General features: G+C 43.4%; 1 protein-coding gene across 1 annotated transcript in view; it reads left to right on the forward strand.

The window, feature by feature from the left end:
• Nucleotides 1-15,941: 15,941 nt before the first annotated feature.
• The window catches only part of tmtc1 (transmembrane O-mannosyltransferase targeting cadherins 1), a 118,345-nt gene continuing 108,774 nt past the window's right edge, over nucleotides 15,942-25,512 (forward strand). Inside the window, exons 1-2 of the mRNA XM_065008203.1 lie at nucleotides 15,942-16,342; nucleotides 20,491-20,668. Of these exons, the coding sequence (XP_064864275.1) occupies nucleotides 16,050-16,342; nucleotides 20,491-20,668 (471 nt within the window). The 5' untranslated portion in view covers nucleotides 15,942-16,049. The remainder of the gene's footprint in view (nucleotides 16,343-20,490; nucleotides 20,669-25,512) is intronic.

Here is a 25,512-nt window from a genome sequence, read left to right on the forward strand (position 1 = left end):
CTCTGCTAAGAGGAGTGGACTTCTATGGCACAGGTGAGAGTGTGCTGCCTCGCACTGTAACAATACAGGGTCACTGGTTCAAGCCTCATTCCTGACTCCTCCCCCTCCACCGCTGCGTTAGTAATGGGATATTTGATTCCGAATGGAGGTCTTGGCTACATTGCAGCTTCTGCTCACACGCCAGTTAATTGCATTTGCTTTGGTAATGAGGGAGGCTGATTGCATATCATGAATCATGTGCCACTCTCCTGCCCTTGTGCCTCATCGTCTTTAACCCTGGAGGGGTTCTGAAAGAGAGCGGGTCTCCAGTTGGGCTGGTCTGTGCTTCACAGTCACCTTTCCCGGTCAGAGGAATAAGGCAACCTCAGAGGGAGGTTTTCCAGAGGACATGTGGTTCTGTACAGAGGAGAGATGTGAATGAATAAACGACATGAGACAGAATCAGTAATAGCACAAGAGCAATAATGGACTGTCTAAGGAGATAGTGACACCCGCAAAGGACTGTATAATAGCATCAACTACTATTAACAACTAGCAATAGGTTTAGTCTGGCGACTCCATCCCAAAGCTCTTCATTCCAGAGTAGTAGTATTATAATCACCTCTCCTCCTAATGAGCTATTCATCCTCAAGTACACCCTTGAGATTTAATACCACCTCGTGCTGCGATGGGCCTGGCGGTGGCATAACTGCCAGACCGGCTTGTTTGGTGGCAGTCAGCCACCGAGCTGTAAGCCTAGAGTAATGAAATCAAACGCTATTGTAGAAAGAGAGGGGCCCGCACTCGCCTCACATGTAACCGTGTCATTACCGATGGATAACGGCTATTGTGGTCGACACGTTCCGTCGCCCATAGGAATGTAGGCCTGCCTAGCCCTTCTGGGCGGTGTGGCGGTTGGTGAGTGCACCATGTATTCTGAAGGCAATTAGCGCACAGAACGGCTCCTTCAACACTCGCAGATGCATCGTTCCAATGAAAAAAAACAACTAATAAGCAAATTAACGAGGCAAAACTATTTCATTATTTTTAGTCGGAGGCCAGATGTTTTCTCCTGGTCCCATAATTGTGAGGTGAATATATAATATATAATATATTCACCTCACAATGCTGTGTGTGTAGCAATGTTCCCTCAAATGTTTTCCGGCACTGAGCAAATTTCAGGTCTGCTGAGTGCAAACTTGAACATTGTGAAAATTCTGTGTGACTTCCAGTGCGTGTTTACTGTGAACACTGAGGCTGTACTCACTTTAAGTTACACAGTTTTTTAACAGTGGCCAAGTAGGCTACTGTGACTATTTGCTCATAATGTAGGCCTACCAGAGTGGCCTGCCATCAAAATCAAAGGAGAAAATGCATCCCATAACATTCTAACATGGAAATAGCTGTTCTATCATTCAGCCTACAGTAGCAGCCAATGTGTGGTGTTCTCCTGTGCCCTCAGCCTACAGTAGCAGCCAATGTGTGGTGTTCTCCTGTGCCCTCAGCCTACAGTAGCAGCCAATGTGTGGTGTTCAATGTCGGCCTACATTCCATGAGACTTAAAAAAACAAACATGCAGAGCTTGACATTAACCTGTTTATCCACTTGTCTTTCAGACAAGGGGGTGACTGAAAATGTTGTTGTTTGATGCAAGTAACCACTTAACAAAATACAATGCATTATTATTCTCATACCATTACTACATAGACAGGTCTAATAATTCCCTAACTAGCAAAGGATATGAACAAAATGTGCATGTGGCTACATGCAACTCTCACTTTGATCTCAAAACAAGTGAATCTATTCATGACCACTCATGCTGTAAACACAATCCAGTTCAAAGTAAATGGCAAAGATCCATATATGGCAATGGTCTATTGCATGTAGGCCTACTGCAGTGGTGTAACGTACTAAAGTAGACATACTTTTAAGTACTACTTTTTGGGGGGGTATCTGTACTTTACTATTTATATTTTTGACAACTTTTACTCTACTACATTCCTAAAGAAAATAATGTACTTTTTACTCCTTACATTTTCCCTGACACCCAAAAGTACAAGTTACATTTAGAATGCTCAAGCAGGACAGCATTATGGCACCTATCAATATAACACTTTGTCATCCCTACTGCCTCTGATCTGGCGTATTCACGAAACACAACTACTGTGTTTGTAAATGATGTTGGAGTGTGCCCCTATAATTAAAAATAATATGAAAATCATGCTGTCTTGTTTGCTTAATATAAGGAATTTGATGTATAGCGTTTACTTTTACTTGGTACTTTTACTCATGTATGACAATTTAGTACTTTTTCTACTACTGTACTTAAGTACATTTAAAACCAGATAATTTTATACTTTTACTCAAGTAGTATTTTATTGGGTAATATTCACTTTTACTTGAGTCGTTTTCTGTTAACTTGTCTAAGACTTCGCCAGCAGCCAATGAAATTGCAGGGCGCCAAATACAAATCAACAGAAATCTCATAACTCTAATTTCTCAAACATACAAGTATTCGGCACCATTTTAAAGATACAATTCTCGTAAATCCAGCCACAGTGTCTGATTTAAAAAATGCATTACAGCGAAAGCGCCACAAAAGATTATGTTAGGTCACCACCAAGCCACAGAAAAACCCAGCCATTTTTCCAGCCAAAGAGAGGAGTCACAAAAAGCACAAATAGAGATAAAATTAATCACTAACCTTTGATGGTCTTCATCAGATGACACTCATAGGACTTCATGTTACACAATACATGTATGTTTTGTTTGATAAAGTGCATATTTATATCCAAAAATCTAATTTTACATTGGTGTGTTATGTTCAGTAGTTCAAAAACATGCTGTGATCAATTCACAGAAATACTCATCAATGTTGATGAAAATTCAAGTGTTATGCATGGAACTTTAGATACACTTCTCCTTAATGCAACCGCTGTGTCAGATTTCAAAAAAACTTTACGGAAAAGCATAATCTGAGTATGGCAGTCAGAGCCCAAACCAGCCAAAAGAAATATCCGCCATGTTGCGCAGTCAACATTAGTCAGAAATAGCATTATAAATATTCACTTACCTTTGATGATCTTCATCAGAATGCACTCCCAGGAATTGCAGTTCCACAATAAATGTTTTTGTTCGATAATGTCCATCATTTATGTCCAAATAGCTTATTTTGTTACCTAGTGTTGGTAAACAACAAAAAGTACAAAAAGTTATATTACAGGTCGAATAAACTTGTCAAACTAAGTATAGAATCAATCTTTAGGATGTTTTTATCATAAATGTTCAATAATGTTCCAACCGGAGAATTCCATTGTCTGTAGAAAAGCAATGGAACGAGAGATACCTCTCATGTGAATGCGCGTGACTGAGAACGAGGCTGCTGCCAGACCCCTTAGTCAAAACAGCTCTCATTCGCTCCCACTTCACAGTAGAAGCCTGAAACAACGTTCTAACGACGGTTGACCCCATGCCTTAGGAAGTGCAAAATGACCCATATCCCCCTGTGTATTTGATAGGGGCTGAGTTCAAAAACTACTACTTCTCAGGTTTTTGCCTGCCATATGAGTTATGTTATACTCACAGACATCATTCAAACCGTTTTAGAAACTTCAGAGTGTTTTCTATCCAATACTACTAATAATATGCATATATTAGCATCCGGGACTGAGTAGGAGGCAGTTTACTCTGGGCACGCTATTCATCCAGAAGTGAAAATGCTGCCCCCTATCCCAAAGAAGATTTAAAGTAGTTTTACTCAAGTATGACAATTGAGTACTTTTCCACTACTGGTCTACTGCAACTCTGATTGCAATAGAATCCTACTCCGATGCGTTCTGCCTACAACAAAATGTTGAATTGAAAGTGGCTAATATTTTGAATTGAAAGTGGCTAATGTTGAGTTGATCACCATTACCACAGTAAAAAATAGCAACAGTTCGCCTACCCAGCGTGCAGGGCAGCTGAGTAGGGTGCACCTACCGCCAACAGCCCGAGACTAATAATAAAAATAGGAACACAAGGCTTTATCGTTGTTTTTTTTACTTGTTTTTTTTACAGAAATGTTTGGCGATTGACTAGGAATGCCTTGGAGATTGATCAATCGGGTTGGTGACAATTGCACTAGAAAGTTTAGTGAAGTTCAATCTCGTGCTTCTCTCTGTGTGTTGATATTTCTCCGCAGCAGTCTCGGGGCTACTGCGCGCGCAGTTTAGACGGAACATTGGTGTGCAGCATGGATAGGGATGAAATGACCTTGCTGCGTGTAGCGGCTAGATACATGGGCCTACCTAAGAACAGGTGTTTTTATACACTGGTGAATAGCGAGCTGATAATGGATTGAAACACATGGTCGAGAAGACAACCTTGATCCGTGTAGACGGCTAGACGCCAGCTGCTGGGTGAAGAAATGGCCTGGACCAGCCTTCGTGTTGATGTGGATACAGCAATAGTATAATTTGCACAGGGGTGGGAAACTGGCGGGCAACGGGTGGCCCACGAGCCCCACCCCATTTGAAGGCCCTCAGATCAATTTCCACAAAATAAATGTTTTTTTTAGGAATTCAGTCAGGTTTCAACTGTTGCATGTTAGAATACACAAGATGCAATTTTGATGCAAACATTCCTCCACCCTATGGCAGAATGTGTAGACCTGCAGGAAATTAGCTGTAAAACAGCTCATTTTCCTATCTGCCCCATAGCGAAATGAGTAGAATTGCATGAAATTAGTTATAAAATAGCAAAATATTGTGTCCCATGGCAAAAATGTTTTGCTTTAAAACGAACATTCTCTACACCCCGCGAGCAACTGCAGCCCCTCGTGAGTTTAGATTTGTTGTGGCCCCCCCACCACAATCAAAGTTGCCCACCGCTGTCATAGGATATCCTATGACCGCACAACCCTCTGGCTATGACTAGAGAGCAAGAGAGGAGGAGGAAAGAGTAAGGGGAAGGAGTGCTTGACAACTTCGACTTGTTTTGCCCTTTAGCATGTCTTTCCCAGTGCCCCCCCCCCCCCTCCTCCTCCTCCCCAGGTCCTGTCATGCTGGACTCAGGGCACAGGAGGTGGTTGTCTGCAGGTGTTGTACGCCAGTTTGTTTCCTGGCGGTGGCTACATGGTTCAGTGATCAGTGTACCCTTTGCCAACCCTCTACTCTGCCATCAGAACCCCCTCCCTCGTATCCCCTGCTGGCTAAGGTGACAGCTATTCACAAGTTGTATAAAGTATAACTGTGTGTTTGTCAAACATGTTATTCATACCCTATTAAAAATGTGTTTTAAAACACACAACAATGTCATGTACTTCAACAAATTGGGGGTAATTAGATTTTTGCAACCGGTAATACTGTAATCAAATAGTAGTGATTGTGGTTGTTCCTCCACCCTGTGGGATTTCCACATTTTGGACCCCCATCCCTAAAATTTAAATGGACAACTCCTGAGTGAAAATGCTTAATTGTTCACGAGATAGGCACTCAAATTGGGAGTTGTCCAGAAACATCTGTGGAGATGTGGGCCAACAACCAAAGGCTGGTAAAAATCATAAAAACCACATCCCTTGAGTGCATCTGAAATGTCATTATCATTAACTGTAAAGTTACTGTACTTTAGAAAGACTGGATTTCAAGCAATACGTCGTTAGTAAAATAGTTTTATGACCCAAAAAAAGGTGTGTCTTGATGGATGACTGCAGAATTTACTAGGATAAAACAAACAACAGGGCATATTGACGTGGGCATAACGGAAACGCTTCAACTGAAATATTCTAAATGCAACAATCAGTATGAAGTCACTGATGCTGTAGTAATACAGGCTTTAAAGATGGCCTCCAATTAGCACTTTGGTTGCTTTTACATTGGCAGCCCAAATCTGATATTCTGCCCAATTATTGTTCTTTTGACTAATCAGAGCAGGCCTTAATATCAAGCAATACTCTTGGTTAAACAAACTATATATATATATATATATATCACACACACACACACACACATATATTTGGGCTACATTTAAATTGGGATATACTTAATATTGGCTGCCACCCACAATACGCACCTTAGTATACAAGCATCTTTAAAATCAAATCAGTTTATTGGTTGCGTACAGTTTAGCAGATGTTAGAGCGGGTGTCAGATGCTTATGTTACTAACAGTTAAATGTCAAATAATTCAAATGTAATGGGGAACAAAATACAACAAAAAAAGACAAGATAAAAAGACAGGACAAATTGGATGAACCCAAATAGCACTGTAGTAGTAATCAAATGCAATCTGTATGCATGTACACCGGGTGAATTTACACAAGATCAGCTAAGAATATGTACAGCAGTAGATATGAGTAAGCTACTGTATGTCAGGTGTATAAATAAATGTGGTGTATAAACGGTGTAATTAAAATACAATGTGCAATAGTCGAATTAGATACAGTATTTACGTACAGGGTGAAACGGGAAGTGACCAGTGGTTCAATGTCTCTATAGCATGGGACCGTGGCGTTGGCTGCGTGTGTGTGTGTGTGTGTCATAGCTTGTGTGTTTTGTGTGAATGACTGTGCGTCACCTGGTACATGGCTAGTGTTGGCTGTTCAACCGTTTTTTTTGTTGTCTCTCGGTCTTGGCACTGATGCACCTTTACTGTCTGTCGGACGGTAGCCGGTGAACAGTCCTTGGCTTGGGTGGCTGAGGTCCTTAATGATCTTCTTGGCTTTCCTTTGACACCAGGTGCTCTAGCTGGCCTGGACTCTGTTGAACTGGTTTGGTTGGTGGAAAGAGGCCAAATGAATTCACTCTTTTATAGCAATGCCCCGCCTCTTTCCAGGTGGTCGTTATTGGGTTTTTGATTAAGTTTAATGGAGGTGTGTGGCGGCCAATAAGGGGCAGGATCCCCTCCAGGGAAGGGGGGACGTGAGAGTTTTCTACAGTACTTGTAAGACATTTATTAGAGATGACCAGGCAGAAGTGAGGGAGGAGCACCCTTCTCAAGTTGAACAGTAGGCCAATCTGAGCCACCAGGTCATATGGTAAACAAGGCAGCATGGAGGATCTTTCAGAATGTATTCACCATACAGTAGGCCAATCTGAGCCACCAGGTCATATGGTAAACAAGGCAGCATGGAGGATCTTTCAGAATGTATTCACCATACAGTAGGCCAATCTGAGCTACCCGGTCATATGGTAAACAAGGCAGCATGGTGGATCTTTCAGAATGTATTCACCATACAGTAGGCCAATCTGAGCCACCAGGTCATATGGTAAACAAGGCAGCATGGAGGATCTTTCAGAATGTATTCACCATACAGTAGGCCAATCTGAGCCACCAGGTCATATGGTAAACAAGGCAGCATGGAGGATCTTTCAGAATGTATTTACCATACAGTAGGCCAATCTGAGCTACCCGGTCATATGGTAAACAAGGCAGCATGGAGGATCTTTCAGAATGTATTCACCATACAGTAGGCCAATCTGAGCCACCAGGTCATATGGTAAACAAGGCAGCATGGAGGATCTTTCAGAATGTATTCACCATACAGTAGGCCAATCTGAGCCACCAGGTCATATGGTAAACAAGGCAGCATGGTGGATCTTTCAGAATGTATTCACCATACAGTAGGCCAATCTGAGCCACCAGGTCATATGGTAAACAAGGCAGCATGGAGGATCTTTCAGAATGTATTCACCATACAGTAGGCCAATCTGAGCCACCAGGTCATATGGTAAACAAGGCAGCATGGAGGATCTTTCAGAATGTATTCACCATACAGTAGGCCAATCTGAGCCACCAGGTCATATGGTAAACAAGGCAGCATGGTGGATCTTTCAGAATGTATTCACCATACAGTAGGCCAATCTGAGCCACCAGGTCATATGGTAAACAAGGCAGCATGGAGGATCTTTCAGAATGTATTTACCATACAGTAGGCCAATCTGAGCTACCCGGTCATATGGTAAACAGGGCAGCATGGAGGATCTTTCAGAATGTATTCACCATACAGTAGGCCAATCTGAGCCACCAGGTCATATGGTAAACAAGGCAGCATGGAGGATCTTTCAGAATGTATTCACCATACAGTAGGCCAATCTGAGCCACCAGGTCATATGGTAAACAAGGCAGCATGGAGGATCTTTCAGAATGTATTTACCATACAGTAGGCCAATCTGAGCTACCCGGTCATATGGTAAACAAGGCAGCATGGAGGATCTTTCAGAATGTATTCACCATACAGTAGGCCAATCTGAGCCACCAGGTCATATGGTAAACAAGGCAGCATGGTGGATCTTTCAGAATGTATTTACCATACAGTAGGCCAATCTGAGCTACCCGGTCATATGGTAAACAAGGCAGCATGGAGGATCTTTCAGAATGTATTCACCATACAGTAGGCCAATCTGAGCCACCAGGTCATATGGTAAACAAGGCAGCATGGTGGATCTTTCAGAATGTATTTACCATACAGTAGGCCAATCTGAGCCACCAGGTCATATGGTAAACAAGGCAGCATGGAGGATCTTTCAGAATGTATTCACCATACAGTAGGCCAATCTGAGCCACCAGGTCATATGGTAAACAAGGCAGCATGGAGGATCTTTCAGAATGTATTCACCATACAGTAGGCCAATCTGAGCTACCCGGTCATATGGTAAACAAGGCAGCATGGAGGATCTTTCAGAATGTATTCACCATACAGTAGGCCAATCTGAGCCACCCGGTCATATGGTAAACAAGGCAGCATGGTGGATCTTTCAGAATGTATTCACCATACAGTAGGCCTAGCCTATATGTTTCAACTAGTTTCCTTGGGAAGACAGATACTCCATATATATCTTCATTATTTTATTGTGTTACTATTTTCTTTTCATCTATTTTTTGATTTTCTTACTTTTGAACTGCATTGTTGGTAAAGGGCTCGTAAGTAAGCATTTCATGTCGGCACTTGTTGTATTCGGCACATGATTTGATTTAAAGCCATAGCCTACGCGTTTTCATCACGAGTGCAAACACACTTGTGTGTGTGTGTGTGTGTGTGTGTGTGTGTAGTTTAGCGCAGTGTTGCGTGAGTGTCTTGTAGCCAGTCATAGTTGTCAGTTTGTGTTGCTCCCACCGCCACTCATGTAGCTGCTGACTTGTCACATCCAGGGACTGTTACATACACTCCGCTGCCGTGAATGAGTGTTAGAAGCAAACTTGGGTCCAGTGCCAGGGTGCTGGCACACACTCCAACCCTGCTTACACACTATTTCCCCACATGAACACACACTATAGCTTCTGCCAAGGTCTACCACGGGTTAGATACGGTGATTTTCAGTCCTATACTGTGTATGCGGTGGCGACATTCAAAAGGGGGGAGGGGTTGTTTTGAGCCGCACATTTTTTGCAAAAAAAACAAAAATGTTTTGGCTTGCCTGTATTGCATGTTATTTTGGCATTAATATCAGTTTGTAAACATTGTTAAAAAATAAACTTGGGGAAAAAACGAGCTCCGACTGGGAAAATACGTTTTAAATGGTCATCCAATTCGGAATTGTAAATCTGGAACTCGGGCCTCTTTTAAGAGCTACGACCTGAAGATCATTGATGTCATCATGATTCGACCTTGTTTTTTTTGGTGTTCTTTTCCAATTGTCTTGAAAGCACCATAAATCCAGAGAATGCCAGACTTTGATGACTAAATTTGCCCATAAAGCACCGTTGGCCACCTTCCTGTTCAAGTGAGCACAGCACAACAAGGTGAGTCCAAACATGTCTTGTATGCTGCTGCATAAATGATGTAATATGCCAGGGAGATACAGTGGGGCAAAAAAGTATTTAGTCAGCCACCAATTGTGCAAGTTCTCCCTCTTAAAAAGATGAGAGAGGCCTGTAATTTTCATCATAGGTACACTTCAACTATGACAGACAAAAGGAGAAAAAAAATCCAGAAAATCACATTGTAGGATTTTTAATGAATTTATTTGCAAATTATGGTGGAAAATAAGTATTTGGTCACCTACAAACTCCACTATGGCCAAGACCAAAGAGCTGTCAAAGGACACCAGAAACAAAATTGTAGATCTGCACCAGGCTGGGAAGACTGAATCTGCAATAGGTAAGCAGCTTGGTTTGAAGAAATCAACTGTGGGAGCAATTATTAGGAAATGGAAGACATACAAGACCACTGATAATCTCCCTCGATCTGGGGCTCCACGCAAGATCTCACCCCGTGGGGTCAAAATGATCACAAGAACGGTGAGCAAAAATCCCAGAACCACACGGGGGAACCTAGTGAATGACCTGCAGAGACCTGGGACCAAAGTAACAAAGCCTACCATCAGTAACACACTACGCCACCAGGGACTCAAATCCTGCAGTGCCAGACGTGTCCCCCTGCTTAAGCCAGTACATGTCCAGGCTCGTCTGAAGTTTGCTAGAGAGCATTTGGATGATCCAGAAGAAGATTGGGAGAATGTCATATGGTCAGATGAAACCAAAATATAACTTTTTGGTAAAAACTCAACTAGTCGTGTTTGGAGGACAAAGAATGCTGAGTTGCATCCAAAAAACACCATAACTACTGTGAAGCATGGGGGTGGAGACATCATGCTTTGGGACTGTTTTTCTGCAAAGGGACCAAGACGACTGATCCGTGTAAAGGAAAGAATGAATGGGGCCATGTATCGTGAGATTTTGAGTGAAAACCGCCTTCCATCAGCAAGGGCATTGAAGATGAAATGTGGCTGGGTCTTTCAGCATGACAATGATCCCAAACACACCGCCCGGGCAATGAAGGAGTGGCTTCGTAAGAAGCATTTCAAGGTCCTGGAGTGGCCTAGCCAGTCTCCAGATCTCAACCCCATAGAAAATCTTTGGAGGGAGTTGAAAGTCCGTGTTGCCCAGCAACAGCCCCAAAACATCACTGCTCTAGAGGAGATATGCATGGAGGAATGGGCCAAAATACCAGCAACAGTGTGTGAAAACCTTGTGAAGACTTACAGAAAACGTTTGACCTCTGTCATTGCCAACAAAGGGTATATAACAAAGTAATGAGAAACTTTTGTTATTGACCAAAAACTTATTTTCCACCATAATTTGCAAATAAATTCATTAAAAATCCTACAATGTGATTTTCTGGATTTTTTTTCCTAATTTTGTCTGTCATAGTTGAAGTGTACCTATGATGAAAATTACAGGCCTCTCTCATCTTTTTAAGTGGGAGAACTTGCACAATTAGTGGCTGACTAAATACTTTTTTTGCCCCACTGTATGTATACTGTAGCTAAGAAAGTAATACTAAGTTTATGTTGTGTAGTAAGCTGTTAGTAGCCCATGTGCCTCACCCTAATAATTTGGTCTATTTTTCCCTCTTAATTTTGCCTCCTGTTCTGACTTGATGGTGTACATGTAGCCTACAACATGTTGTAGAGAAATGTAATCATTGAATATTGTAAGAGCTATCATTGTCTGCTTATACGCCCCCTTCATTTATCCTACGGTTCTGACTTGGTGTACTGGGAGAACACTATAAAAACGACCCATGTTCTGAATTCGGTTGCTGTACATTTCAAAAGTGCTGAACAAATAGTTATATTGACTACATCCGTCCTAGTTCGCTCATTAATGTCTTAATCGAAATTACGGATGGCCTCTTATCCACTTGTCGCCTTATGCAATAGTTTGTACATCTCAATTGCCAGTAGAAACCACATTTTCTCAAAGCAAGTTAGCCATATCAGCTAGGTTTTTTAAAAGGCAGTAAATGAGGTTGATTAAACTGTTTCGTTGCCAGACACGGCTCCGCTGAAAGCCAGGTGTAGCAGTGGTAAGGTGTTGGGACAGATTTATGTAGGCCCTAACAGTTTGTGGGCACCGTTTGTCACCGTTATAGTACAATTAATGTATTTTTTAGTGTTGTGTATTGGCTTTGCTGGCATGCATCCCACTTTTTTTCCTCCCCACTCAAGATGTACATGCTAAAATCACCACTGTGTGTATGCATTAGATCAGCTGACTAACCTGATGTAATAATGGTAGCTGCTCTACGGATGTCCTCCACACTGCTTGAATAAGACATTACTTAGTCTGGCCCATCTGTACTTGTCCTTCAGTGCAGTTGTGTTTTTAGCTCACTGCTCATTCCTGTCCTGAAGCCTCTAAAACAGAGGAGGTAAAACATCCTACCCGTGGCTCAATCTGTCAAGGTTGTGGCACTGGATTTGTTCACAGTCTCACACACACACACACACACACACACACAGTAGGACACACACACACACACACACTCTGTGCCCACCATCCCCACAGGGCACAAGGAGACCTAATTCTCTACCTTTCATTTGTCTGAGAGCTAAAGTCGTCTCAGGCATCAGACTGGAACTGACATGTGTTAATGTGAGTGGGAACACTCTGGAGAGTTAAGGGAACTGTGTGTGTGTGTGTGTGTGTGTGTGTGTGTGTGTGTGTGTGTGTCCATCCTCATCTATGTTTCTCATATCAGTCTGTGTGAGTTGGATTCATCCTAAAGCACTGTTAGCATTATTAAACACCAAACCCAAACAAATTCATACTGGATGTGATGGTGATGATATTCCCCTCCCAACAGATGGTGGTAAGAAAAATAGGCCGTTGTAGAAGTATAATCATTCCTCTCCATCAATAGGTGATGATGCTGCCTTGGCACTGCATCTTTATGGAGAGGGTCATTGGCATGGTGGTCGGCTGGTGTTTGGCCAGGCATGGCAGGACAGGAATGGCAATGAGTAGTTTTAACCACGAGGGACAACGGCTATGTTTAATTGGACAGACATATTCAGACACACGCACACACACACACACACACACCTCTATTTTTAAGTGCTACATCATTTGGAAGTCAAGTACCTGTAGTCAATTTTCTCCATTAGTCCTATTGCGTAAGCGGGGATGGTTTTGACACGGGCTCTGAGCTGTCTGAGAGTAGCCGCTGTCTCTACTGGGACTGGACGATTCCTTCACCTTTACCTGCCGCATATGAATGTAGCCCTTCATTACTAGCCGTCTTGACTGTACAGGTTTCTGTGGAGGACAGCAGCAGGAGTGGTGTGAGGTTGCAGTGGCCAGCTGGATGGATGATCATCATACAACACAACAGCCGTTCCCACCGACCAGGCTGGCACTACACCTGCATTCTGCTGCTGAGGGCAAACTCAACACCAGCCTATTTAGAAATGATTAAAGTAATGCTTTGAAAGAGGGGATTTTTATGTGTGGTGTTTTTTGGAAAGTGTAGCTTAAACATGCAGACCAAGTGGCTGTTTATTTGATGAATTGATTTTCAGTAGGAATAGAACAGTAGCCCACAAGGAAGTGGATGGATGTTACGTCATAACCTGCTATGGTCAGGTCAACATCCCACATTGTAGCCATCATCATGGTTCACTGATTTATGATTATCTCTCTTGTAAACATGTGTTTATTACCCGTGTCGACACTGAGCTTACAAAAGATCAGGGACATCTTCCTAATATTGAGTTGCACTCCCTTTTGCGATCAGAAAATGGTCAATTCATCGAGGCATGGACTACAAGGTGTCAAAAGGGTTCCACAGGGATGCTGGCACATGTTGACTCCAATGCTTCCCACAGTTGTGTCAAGTTGGCTGAATTTCTTTTGGGTGGTAGACCGTTCTTGATACACCCAGGAAACTGTTGAGCATGGAAAAACCCAGCACTATTGCAGTTATTGAACACACGCAAACCAGTGTGCCTGGCACCTACTACCATACCCCGTTCAAAGGCACTTAAATATTTTGTCTTGCCCATTCCCCCCCGAATGGCACATATACACTCTAAAAATTAGGTGTTCAACAAGGGTTCTATGATCCTCAAAGTTTTTTGAAGAACCTTAGGGTTCTTGGCAATACCAGTTGGGCTGTTAGGTTCCTGCAAGAACCCCATAGGAGGTGGTGTTCATTCAGGAACCTCCTTAGTTGGTGGTGGTTCTTACAGGAACCTAACTGCCCAACTGAACATTTTGGATTTGAATTTGAAAGGACAGCAGGTGCACGCACTTATCTGAAAAATGTAAAGATCTCCTCAATTTAAGGTAAGGTTTGACCCTTGTATGATCTAAATTGACATTGTCTTTTCAGATTTGTACAAATATTTCTAAAACAGAAAATGGACACAATCCAATGGATATCAATCAACAGAGGTAATAGTTAGGCTATAAGAATATGTTAACAGTTAGCTGTATTGGGTGCAGATGACTGAACTGCTCACTTATGTGTCTGTGTCGGCAGGTATACAGACAAGGAGGCATACAAAGGTATGTCTATTGGTATGTTATGCAGATCACATGTACCATTCTCCTCCCTTACCACTTCAATGAATATCCCAGAGGCCTCTACATTATGGATAAGGCATGTGTATGAAAACCATTATTAAAACAGTTTTTTTCATTCACATTCACCATAAAAACCAAGGTATGAATACTGTCGTGTGGATGTTTTGTTAATGATCTGTATAATTACAATTTTGAGATTCACAGACTCCCTACCCTCCCTACACCTCTGATGAATATAACAGGAAACCTGCTCAATCACCATGCACTGCAAAACCATTCTGGCTGTGGATACAGAGAACATCAACACTTTAACATCCACAGGCCAGAGGATATACCCATTGGACTTGGGGCTCTGATGGGAGTTTATATCATATTTAGATTTTTTTTAAATTCTGCTTTGCCACTATTAATAAACACTGAGAACAAAAATATTGTGTTATTGTTATGTGTAATATTAATAATAATAACAGGGGTGGGGAAGTAGTTCAATGTACCCCAAAAGGTTCTTCAAAAGGTTCTTTGAGGATCCATTAAAAGGGATTCTTTGAAGAACCCTTTTAAAGGGTTCTTTGAAAGACTTATAGGGGTTCCCCCACATTTTCAATTTGAAGAACCCCTAAACGATACTCCAGGAATCTTTTGTTTTTATTAATAAAAATATGCATCAGATAATAGTTTAGTTCTCAGTGTTTATTATGATTTTAGTGGCAAAGCAGAATAAAAACTTTAAATATCAGATGAACTCCCATTAGAGCCCCAAGTCCAATAGGTATATCCTCTGGCCTGTTGATGTATCCATAGCCAGAATGATTTTGTAGTGCATGGGGATTGAGCAGATTTCCTGTTATATTCAGAGGTGTAGGGAGGGTGAAGTCTGTGAATCCAAAAATGGTTATTATACAGACGATTAACAGAACATGCCCATGACAGAATTCATACCTTGGATTTTGTTCATATATTGTTCAGATACCTGCTGACACAGACACAGAAGTGAGCTGTTCAGTCATCTGCACCCAAGACAACATATTCTCATAGCCTACATATTCATACTTCTTTGTTGATTGATATCCATTGGATTGTGTCCATTTTCTGTTTTAGAAAGATTTGCACAAATATCATCCTGCTGTCCTTTTCAAAATCCAAATGTTTCAGTTGGGCAGAACCCCCATCAACTAAGGAGGTTCCTCTTATTGGGTTCTTGGAATAACCTTTTTGGGGCAAATTTCAGTGCCAAGAACCCTTAGGTCCTTCGAAGAACTTTGATGATCTTAGAAGAACCCTTGTTGAACCCCAAATGTTTTGTGTGTATAATAACGCGCTTGGCAGGGTAAGAGTCAGTGACCTCGAGCTCGGGGACAGACAATGTCTTTGTTTTCTCATCTCTCCCACTCAGACTGACAGGACACGGGCATGTCCCTCTCTCTCTATTAGCGCGTCCCCGCCTGGCCCGTCCTAGACAATCATTAGTTTATTATTGGCCTAGTCTAAAGATAAAGGCCATGTCGGTGCCATAGCAATCGGCTGAAACAGTATGCTGCGCGCTATTGATTTTCGGTCTAGGTGGTGCAAATTAATCTCTCCAGCTCCGGGAAGGACCGTACTGCTCCGTGCGCATGCGTTAAGAGGAGGCTTCTCATTTTGCTGGCTGCTTTATAGTCAGTCCCCGCAGCCCACAGTAGGCAAGACAGTCGCTGCCTGTCTGTCTAGCGGAACGGATATGGCTCCCTACTCACCTCGGCTTTTTCCCAGACCCAAGCGGCTTGTTGCCAGGCGAGGGCCGACATGACAGTACACGGTCGAGAGAAGACCCCTGGCCCGCTCCGCCTGTCGGTCCCGTTAGAAGCAGGGAGAGGAGCAGGTCGATATGCGGTGCTGCTGGCTCTGTGCGCGCTGTGCTACAGCAACTCTCTGCACGGGGAGTTCGTGCACGACGATGTGTGGGCTATCAGCAATAACCCCGACGTCCGGCCCGGGTCCAGCCTGCAGAACATCTTCACCAACGACTTTTGGGGCAAGAGGATGGCGGATAACACGAGCCACAAGTCCTACAGACCGTTATGCATCCTCACCTTCAAGTAAGTTCTCTCTATCCCCTATAGCTCTCTGTGGTTATCTTCCCAGCATCGGTTGCAAAGTCTCTGTAGTTAACTTGAACAGCTTGGTCTCGGGCTTGAATGAGAAACAATGTTGCTGAAGTTGGTGGCAACGTCCATAAATGCGCTGGCCTCGTCAGCTATCCAACTTGTGATCCGATACAATTAATACCATGTATCGGGTTCTCCGAAATAGGCTAACGTCATAGACTAGCCTACTGTAGGTTTCTTCATGCTTTGAGCTGGGTTGAGCTTGGTCGATCGCCAGCGGCTATGAAGGACGCACATCTGCACCTACCATCACCAAACATGTACGTAGCCTGTAATGGGTTATAATCAGAATGATACGGCGGTCAGGTTGCGCAGTTAGCTAAACTTGCTGAAGCGTGCCATGAACGCTGCACACTCGCAAGAAAAGACGAGTTTATTTGTGCTCCTTCATCTTAGAATATGTTACAGAAATGCAACGTGAAACATTTTCAAATATCCTAGAGTCGAAATAGAGCTGGACCTGACAGATGTTGACCGTTTTTTTTGCCTACACACTTGTTGCTTCTGTGGAGTCCCTAAATTCGCTCTCAACGTTCCCTTCAATGTATTTTTGGCGGATATGTTTGACGCTGCAGAACATCGATCGGCACATTTTGGGATATTAGTGTTGAATGTTGTCGTTCAAGGGAACTTTTCCAGCCAGTGTCAATTTAATCTCCGGGCACACACACTGGAGAGGACGTGTCACAGACAGCGCAATGGGACGCGGGAGGGGTCTGGCTCTCGGCGCAAGCATTAGTCAACCAGAAACATTAATAGTTTACAGATTTCACAGATTGATGAAAAACACACTACAGACTATTTGAAAGATGTGTTGATATGAAAACTACAAAAAATTATAATTCACAGAACTTTAGGCTTTGTTTCTATATAGCACACATAGGATTGATATTTAACCCTGATTTAACTAGGCAAGTCAGTTAAGAACAAATTCTTATTTACAATGATGGCCTAACCCTAACCCGGCCGGTTGTGATACAGCCTGGAATTGAACCAGGGTCTGTAGATATGCCTTTATCACCGCTGCGACACTCGGTTGCCCAAAAGAGGGGGAAGTGAAGTGTTATAATAATAGACCAGCAGGGCTGTATGTAATCAGTGAGGACACAAAGTGCTTGGATTTCTTCAGCAGGCAATAAAGTTGAAATATAGACAATAGATATGAAAAGACTAGAATACAAATATGAAGTGTCAGGCGGTAGACAACCATGGGATTAACCCATTCTCTGCCTGGTAAAGCTTGTGCTTTTTCTTTGCACAGGGCTGTGGATACACACACACACACACACCATATTATGTATGTGACCTATCTATTCTCATACTTTGATTGCTTAGTAAGACATCATCTCCACTGTCACACTGTCGCCGTATCCTCTGACCTCTTCTCAGAGCCTGAACCGTTTGACAACCGTGTGCTGCTCCTCCCTGACACCGCACGATGCGCCAGAAAATAAATGTCAAATAAGTGTTTCTTTCTCTGCGCTACATTCCTGTGTTGAGCGTAGGTATCAGCATCCTCTTTGGAAAGGGCACATTCAGAGCTGAAGACGTGTGATGCTGATTATGACAACAGAGAGGTTGTCAGCTGCTGTGTGTGTGCTGAATACTTAGTGCACTGGTTAAGGGGGAGAGGGAAGGCTGATGTGCTGATGCTTTGAATGGGTTTCTCTCTTTTGAGGCGATGGATGGAGCATCTGGTTGTGTAGCGCTCTCCTTCTGGTTCTGCAGTTGGTTACCCACACACTGCTGCCAAGCCAAGCAGCTGAATCTCCATCTACACATAGCCCCAAAGCCGGCCAGATGCATTCTCTGTGGTGTGTACGCTCACGCTCACGCACAGGCACAAGCTACTCCTGCGTGTCTTACTGTCTCAAGTCTGTAGTCTAATACTTTGTGACGGCACAGAGAGAAGGGAGGAGAGGAGTTGTCAGTGTCTCTGACACTACAGTACCTTGTCTGGTCTCCTCTGTATGTTCTTTAAATTCAGACTAAATTGGGCAAATCTGACTCACATTTACATGTATGCTTCATTATTATGGGAGAAGGGCCTATTTATCACATGTACAGTATATGGGACAGTGGTACATATGGACACACACACACACACACACACACACACACACACACACACACACACACACACACACACACACACACACACACACACACACACACACACACGTCTGCTAGGTATATCTGTCATTTCGACACGCGGAGACTCACACCTCATACACACACACACACACCGACACATGCACACATACACCACACCTGTGCATGTGGGGGCTCTGTGCTCAGTATAGCGGTGTGTTTCTGTGTCCGTGATCACTGTCGGGCCTCTGAGACGGTCCTCAAGGTGAAGGACACACACCCCTGAAGCACTCTAATGTAGCCTATTAATGGAACAATGGCTTTGGGGAGAGAGCAGGAGGGGGACCAGGGGTGAGGGGGAGATAGGAGGAGGTAGAGAGAAGGAGGGAGGGAGGGAGTGAATGGGATGAAAAGAGAGGGTGATGACAACAGAGAATGACAGAAAAACAGGCTATGAGATCATGTCACAGCTTACGGTCCAGAATCACACCCAGGGGACATAGTATAAACATGGTACAACAGTGTAAAGGCGCTTGTCGTAACCTGCTGAAGCCTCTGTCATATCCCTTGTCCCCTCCAGCACAGCCAGGCTGCCTGGGGACAGTTACTGTGTGTTTTGGGAGCTGGACACCTGTCTGTTTCAGCATTGACCAGTGTAACCACTCTACCTGCACGGCTCAACACTTCTATCACAATACAGGGACTATAGTGCTGTAGCTAGGCAACGGTGAAGCATACACGACACCTGTACAGTGGTGGGCCTAGAGTTTTTCCTGGTCAGGGGATGTGGTGTGGAAAACCTCCAGATCTTAGTCGTAGGCTATAAGAAAGGCCTTGTTTTTCCTGGTCAGATCACATCGTCAGGAAATTGTCCGCTGTCCAGTCTCTGGTCTCTAATTGAAATGCATTGGTCTTAATAACAGAGTGCACATCCGCCATGACTCACTGAGAAGGCCTATAACGAGATCACATCAGAGGGCCGGCTTACACATGTTAATACCCTCTCCTCGGGGCATGCTACAACATCCACTATGTCTGATCTATGACGTAACACAGGAAATAGGAGGGGTGGAGCCTGCTTTTCATCATCACTTAATGGATTGGACGATGGCTTTTATGAGGCATCCCCATTATCGCTTATGTATGACAATCAGCTCGACGGTCTATCCCCCATTAAAACCCATGTTATGTTCTCTTCAGATTCCCTTCTGTCTAGTTAAGTTCTGTTTTCAGATTCTCCAAGTCTTTCATCCTGGAAATGTATGGGTTTCTTCAGTATTAGGAGTCAGACTGTGCAGGCGGTTTAATGATGAGAGAAAAAGGCTGTTTTACAGAGATGGTGTAGTGCTGTAATTGAATTCATAATGGAGGTTTGGGTTTGGGATTCTTCTTTACTCTGAGACGGGGGAGGAATCGCTTAATATATGAGGGCATAATTACAATCTCACGGAGAAATGCTTTTATGTAACTTGAACTAATGGTTTTCGGTACCTGGGTGTGTAATGGAGATTTTACTATTGTGTTATAACTGTGTGTGGGTAGGGGAAAAATGTCATTTGAATAGACTAATATATGCAGATATAAGATATTTTATATAAAGATGCCAAATGGCTTATCTCAGCCTTATTACACCATCAAAAAGCTGGTAATTAAGGGAAGGGAATGTCCTCAACCAAAATTAATTTAATTGTATTCAATTCATGTAATTACCTTAAGTTAGATACCCGTCCTGAATTTAATTGACTGAGGTCGAATGATATTGACCCCAGCCGGGATTGGATTGTAGTCATTGGTGATGGTGGCAACTGTAAAGGAGGGTCACAGTTCCCGACACAGTGTGGCTGTGAAACATTAGCAGCCAATGTTTCATATCCTGCAGGTTTTACTTTGAATAAGTCTCTTTTCTCTCTAATTATGATGGTAAAATGGTGATTACAATCTTTCTCTATCTCTCTCTCTCTCTCTCTCTCTCTCTCTCTCTCTCTCAGATTGAACATCCTCTTGGGTGGAATGACCCCTCTCTACTTCCATGTGGTCAACGTGTGTCTTCACTGTGCCGTGACCTGTCTGCTCATGCACACGTGTGATCGTTGCGTGTTCGACGACCCCCGTCTGGCCTTCCTCACCGCCCTCCTCTTCGCTGTGCACCCCATACACACTGAGGCTGTGAGTATGCACACACACACACACACACACACACACACACACACACACACACACACACACACACACACACACACACACACACACACACACACACACACACACACACACACACACGACCCCCTCTAGCAGACATGCTTCTTCTCAATGACTCCTCCCTCACGTGTAAGACCAATGACATAGTCTTTCACATACTGTAGAGTAGCACTACTTTGTGACACATGCAGTCCTCCTCTGACGTGGTAATCTGTGACTGTGTCTTGACATGTGAGACAGGCTCAGGGCTCTCACTCACTCATCTCGCTACTGGGGGAATCAGGTCCCTGTTCAATAAATCCGGAAAAGGCAACCTTCCCGCTTTCATATTGCAGTTCCAGCTCCGTGAATTTAGCCTTGAATGTTTCAAAAGTAGCGAGGCAATTTTTACAATTTGGGAAATGGATGCAAATCCTGTGTGGAGGCGAATCATAATTCATTCTCACAGGTGAAAGAAGAAGAAAGACCGATGTGTTAAAGTTAGAGAGAGAGACAGAGAGTGAGAGATGAAAAGGGCGAAAGAGAAAAATGTTGAGAGAGCGAGAGAGAGACTACTCCCAGTCTGTGTCTAGCATCCCAATCAGCCTTAGTCTCTCTAGTGTTAACCCTACAGTTCCCTTCAACCTTCCATCTGGCCCCAGGGCCAGCTTCAGCCCAGGCTTCATCGCCCAACCTTCTCCCCAAACCATAAGCTAATCACGGACCAACCTCCAGCTCATAACCCCTGTCCACAGCCACTCGAATGAGTCTTTAGCTTCCTAGCTCATACCAGCACTAGCCTCCCTAGCGTAGTTTTTCAGGAGCTTCAGTCCCAGTCCCATTTCCACCCAGTGTCAGTCTTCCAGGCAGTCATGCAGTAAGTAGTCAGTCATTCTGAGGGCTGGGGCTGATGCCGGGGCTGTGTAGTGGCAGGTCTTTGGCAGTGCTGTGTCTCTGCAGTGAGTGACTGTGCCAGAGTCTGATGAACTCAGTGCAGTAAACCGGTTATGTTATTAGCCAGGGTACCAGCTGGAGTTCACTTCACTTATACTGATGAGGAAGGACACACACACACACACACACATACACACACACACACACACACACACAAACACCACAATAAGACAGAGATTAAAAAGTGGTCTATCCACCCTCTCCGTGAAGCTCCTGGCATCACACAGTCCCTGTCTCCGTATCCAATATGGCCGCCATAAAGATGCAGTCATTCAGTTCTCCAGCCAGTGAATGGAGGTGCTGTTCAAGGCTGAAATCCCTCTATTCATCCTACTCTCCTCTCCTCTCTTCTCAATGGCGACTGCTGAGACAGACTGGTCAGGTCATGTGGGGATCCCACTGACCGTCTGTGTGTCTCACTGTCCACTTAGGCACAAACATGGTTGGCATGGCGAAGTAGATGTTGAGTGTGTTAGCTGTAGGGAAAAGACAGGCCAGACAGTGGTGAGGGACGCCATACTGTAGATAGTCATTTTTCTCCTGACTTCATGTTATTGAGAAAATACTTATTTTGAGAGAGAGAGAGAGAGAGAGAGAGAGAGAGAGAGAGAGAGAGAGAGAGAGAGAGAGATTCTACTCCATGTGTAGGTTTTGGAGTGGGGAAGCTGCAGCTGTATTCAAATTCCTGCAAAATGATGTAATTGGCTAGAATGAGGTAGTCTGCGTTTGTGTGTGTGTGTGTGTTTGTGCCAGTGAAGAGAGCCCAGTGTGTGTGGAGCAGACCAGGCCAGGAGACAGCAGTGGAGAGGTGGGAGAGCCATACTTACTATTACAGCAGCTCTGGTCAACACAATAGCTATTATTGAAACACCTTTGTGTCCGTTCGAGACAGATCAGTGTATCACTGTCACCATTGTCAGATGTACCGTATATCTCTAGGTTTATGGACATGTTTGAAGCTGGGTTAAATAAGAGTAGTATGGTACTGCCTAGCGTCCTGCCCAGGGGGTGTACTTGTACATCAAGCTGCCTCACGCTACAGAAACAGGATCGGCTCAGGCCGTTCTGGCTAGGACAAGGCTAATTACTGACTACTGTAGTAGGGATGTGTGGTGTCATGACGTTGCCCTCTTTGGGTACAGCAAGCCCTACTCCCCTCTCCCTGTCTCCTACACCCAGGCTGCTGTGGTCAGCGAGAGGTTGTAAATTCCTGGAGGAGATTATCTCCTCATGGCCACAGTATAGAGACAGAGTGAATTTTCATAGAGAACAAAGACATTTCTTCCACCTCACAGAACTTGAGGTCCGAAAAACATTTATGTTCTGGAGAAGGTATAAAAGATCGGTGAAGAATCCAGCTACGAACTGGTCCGTTTGGTACAATTTTGTGAAACTCATGGGAGACAATACGGCCACATTACCATAACACTGTTTATATAATAGCCTCAGATATGAGGTTTCCATCTAATTGTTGTATAAGATGAATGAGTGAGGATGATACTGCTTGTGAAATTGTGTAATGTGATTTTGGACTATTTTAATGAAGGAAACTCCAATTCCCTTTGGAGTTTAACTAAATCAGAGGACCGCCCACGAGCACAGTTATGGTCAGGCATCCTGGGACAGGCCTTTTTCTGCTCTCCCGAATAAAACCCCCACTGTGAGAATTTCTCAACAGAGACCATGTTTCCCTCAATTACGAGAGGACAAAGGTTGCAGACCAGCTTACCTCTATAACGAGAGGGCCAAGGTTTGAGTAGATGGCTGAATCTTTTAACCATACCACGTGGTTAAACTCTTAGACTATAGATAGATACCGACAGAATAAGAACAAGTCTTTGATATTAATTACTAGTCTGCAGCTAGGAATTCGGTATCATTGAACGCGAAGACCAACAACCGCCAAAACATCTATCCATAACGACATGAATGAATGTCACTCTGAACTATCCATTCTGACCACGACAGAGAGAGAGAGAGTGGAAGGACGCTCTCCAACAGAAACAAACTTTTCAACAGAGCCCCCGACGACACACTGAGCGTAAATATATATATTGATTGCAATTGTTCCCGAATGAGTGAGCGTTCATGTGCAAAGGATTAGCATTTCAATTGTTATAATTATCAACTGTGCGTTGTCTTAACTCAGTCGACCCCCACTTCCCTTTTGTCCAACAAGCCGCCATGCCGGTTTAGCCCATTAGGGCACATTCCCCTATCATTTCTTGTAACCATATTTACTTTGTTGTTTGTGTGTGCACTTCTGTGATTGTTTAGTTAGTTAATAAATAAATTATTTTAAGACAACTGATGTATGGATGACTCATAGTGAAGACTGCGTTCGTGCAGATAACCAAACATTTACGACGTTGGAATGAGACTAACGTGAGGTAAAGAAGAATTAATTAATCAGAAGACTATTGATCAGATATGAAAATATCTGAAAAGTTATATTAGGAAAATTATAATCTGAATATTTTCCTTGGTTCCCCGACTTCCTTTTTAATTACAGTTACATGATTGATCAGTTTAATCGCGTAATACTAATTACAGAGAATCTTTGATATAAACTAAAAGTCTTCATTTAATGATAGTAAAGACACGACAGTGGTGAGGTAGTACTTTACTGTAGTAGAGGTGTGTGGTGAGGTAGTACTTTACTGTAGTAGAGGTGTGTGGTGAGGTAGTACTTTACTGTAGTAGAGGTGTGTGGTGAGGTAGTACTTTACTGTAGTAGAGGTGTGTGGTGAGGTAGTACTTTACTGTAGTAGAGGTGTGTGGTAAGGTAGTACTTTACTGTAGTAGGGGTGTGTGTTAAGGTAGTACTTTACTGTAGTAGGGGTGTGTGGTAAGGTAGTACTTTACTATAGTAGGGGTGTGTTAAGGTAGTATTTTACTATAGTAGAGGTGTGTGGTAAGGTAGTACTTTACTATAGTAGGCGTGTGTGGTAAGGTAGTACTTTACTATAGTAGGGGTGTGTTAAGGTAGTATTTTACTATAGTAGAGGTGTGTGGTAAGGTAGTACTTTACTATAGTAGGCGTGTGTGGTAAGGTAGTACTTTACTATAGTAGGGGTGTGTGCGATCAGGATAGAGTAGTCAAATCCCCAGTTCCAGTCATGGGGAACCCTCTCGCCTCACGCCGTGCATCATGAGAGAGTGAGAGAGAGATCTAATACACACACACACATACACACCCACACACTGTAAATCAGTACCAAATGTCCCATTAGACAATTCCAGGGGGCAGGGTGTGTCTCTAAAGCACATTCTATTAGAAACAGCTGCAGCCCTAGAAGGGTGTGGCTCAGAATGTTCTAGAATGTGTATTTCTCACTGCGCGCACACACACACACAGCTGGTACTCCACGGGGTAGGACATTAAAGGTCTGATTTAGATATTTTAAGTGAGTGTTAAGGCTGGAAGTGTTTTTGAGTTGAGATACTGTATACTGTTAAAGAATGTGTGTTGTGTGTGTACCGAGAACACTGCTGAGTCACCTTCAGTCACAGTGGGAGGCAGGGACGGATGGAGGAAGATGAAAGGAGAGAAATAACAGAGTTGAAGGATGAAGGGCAATTGGACGAGGGGTGGGAGAGAAGAGGGAGAAGAGCGAAGACAGGGAAGGGTGGAAGAATCTCGTCTTCTTCCTCATGAATTAAATATATAAGATACGGGGCTCCTCCCCCTGCTTTACTGATGAGCTTCTAAATAAAGGTGAAAAATAAAGCAGGAAAAGGAAATGCCAACAGTTACTGTAGTTCATTTTTGTTTATTTAGAAAAATACAAAGTGTTTGTATTCCTGATTCCATATATGGTCATGAGTCAAATAATGCTTAATGAGAGCATCATCAGGAGTAATAGCAACACTTTGTA

Source organism: Oncorhynchus nerka, linkage group LG23 (genome assembly GCF_034236695.1).
Source record: "Oncorhynchus nerka isolate Pitt River linkage group LG23, Oner_Uvic_2.0, whole genome shotgun sequence".
In the NCBI taxonomy this organism is placed as follows: Eukaryota; Metazoa; Chordata; class Actinopteri; order Salmoniformes; family Salmonidae; genus Oncorhynchus; species Oncorhynchus nerka.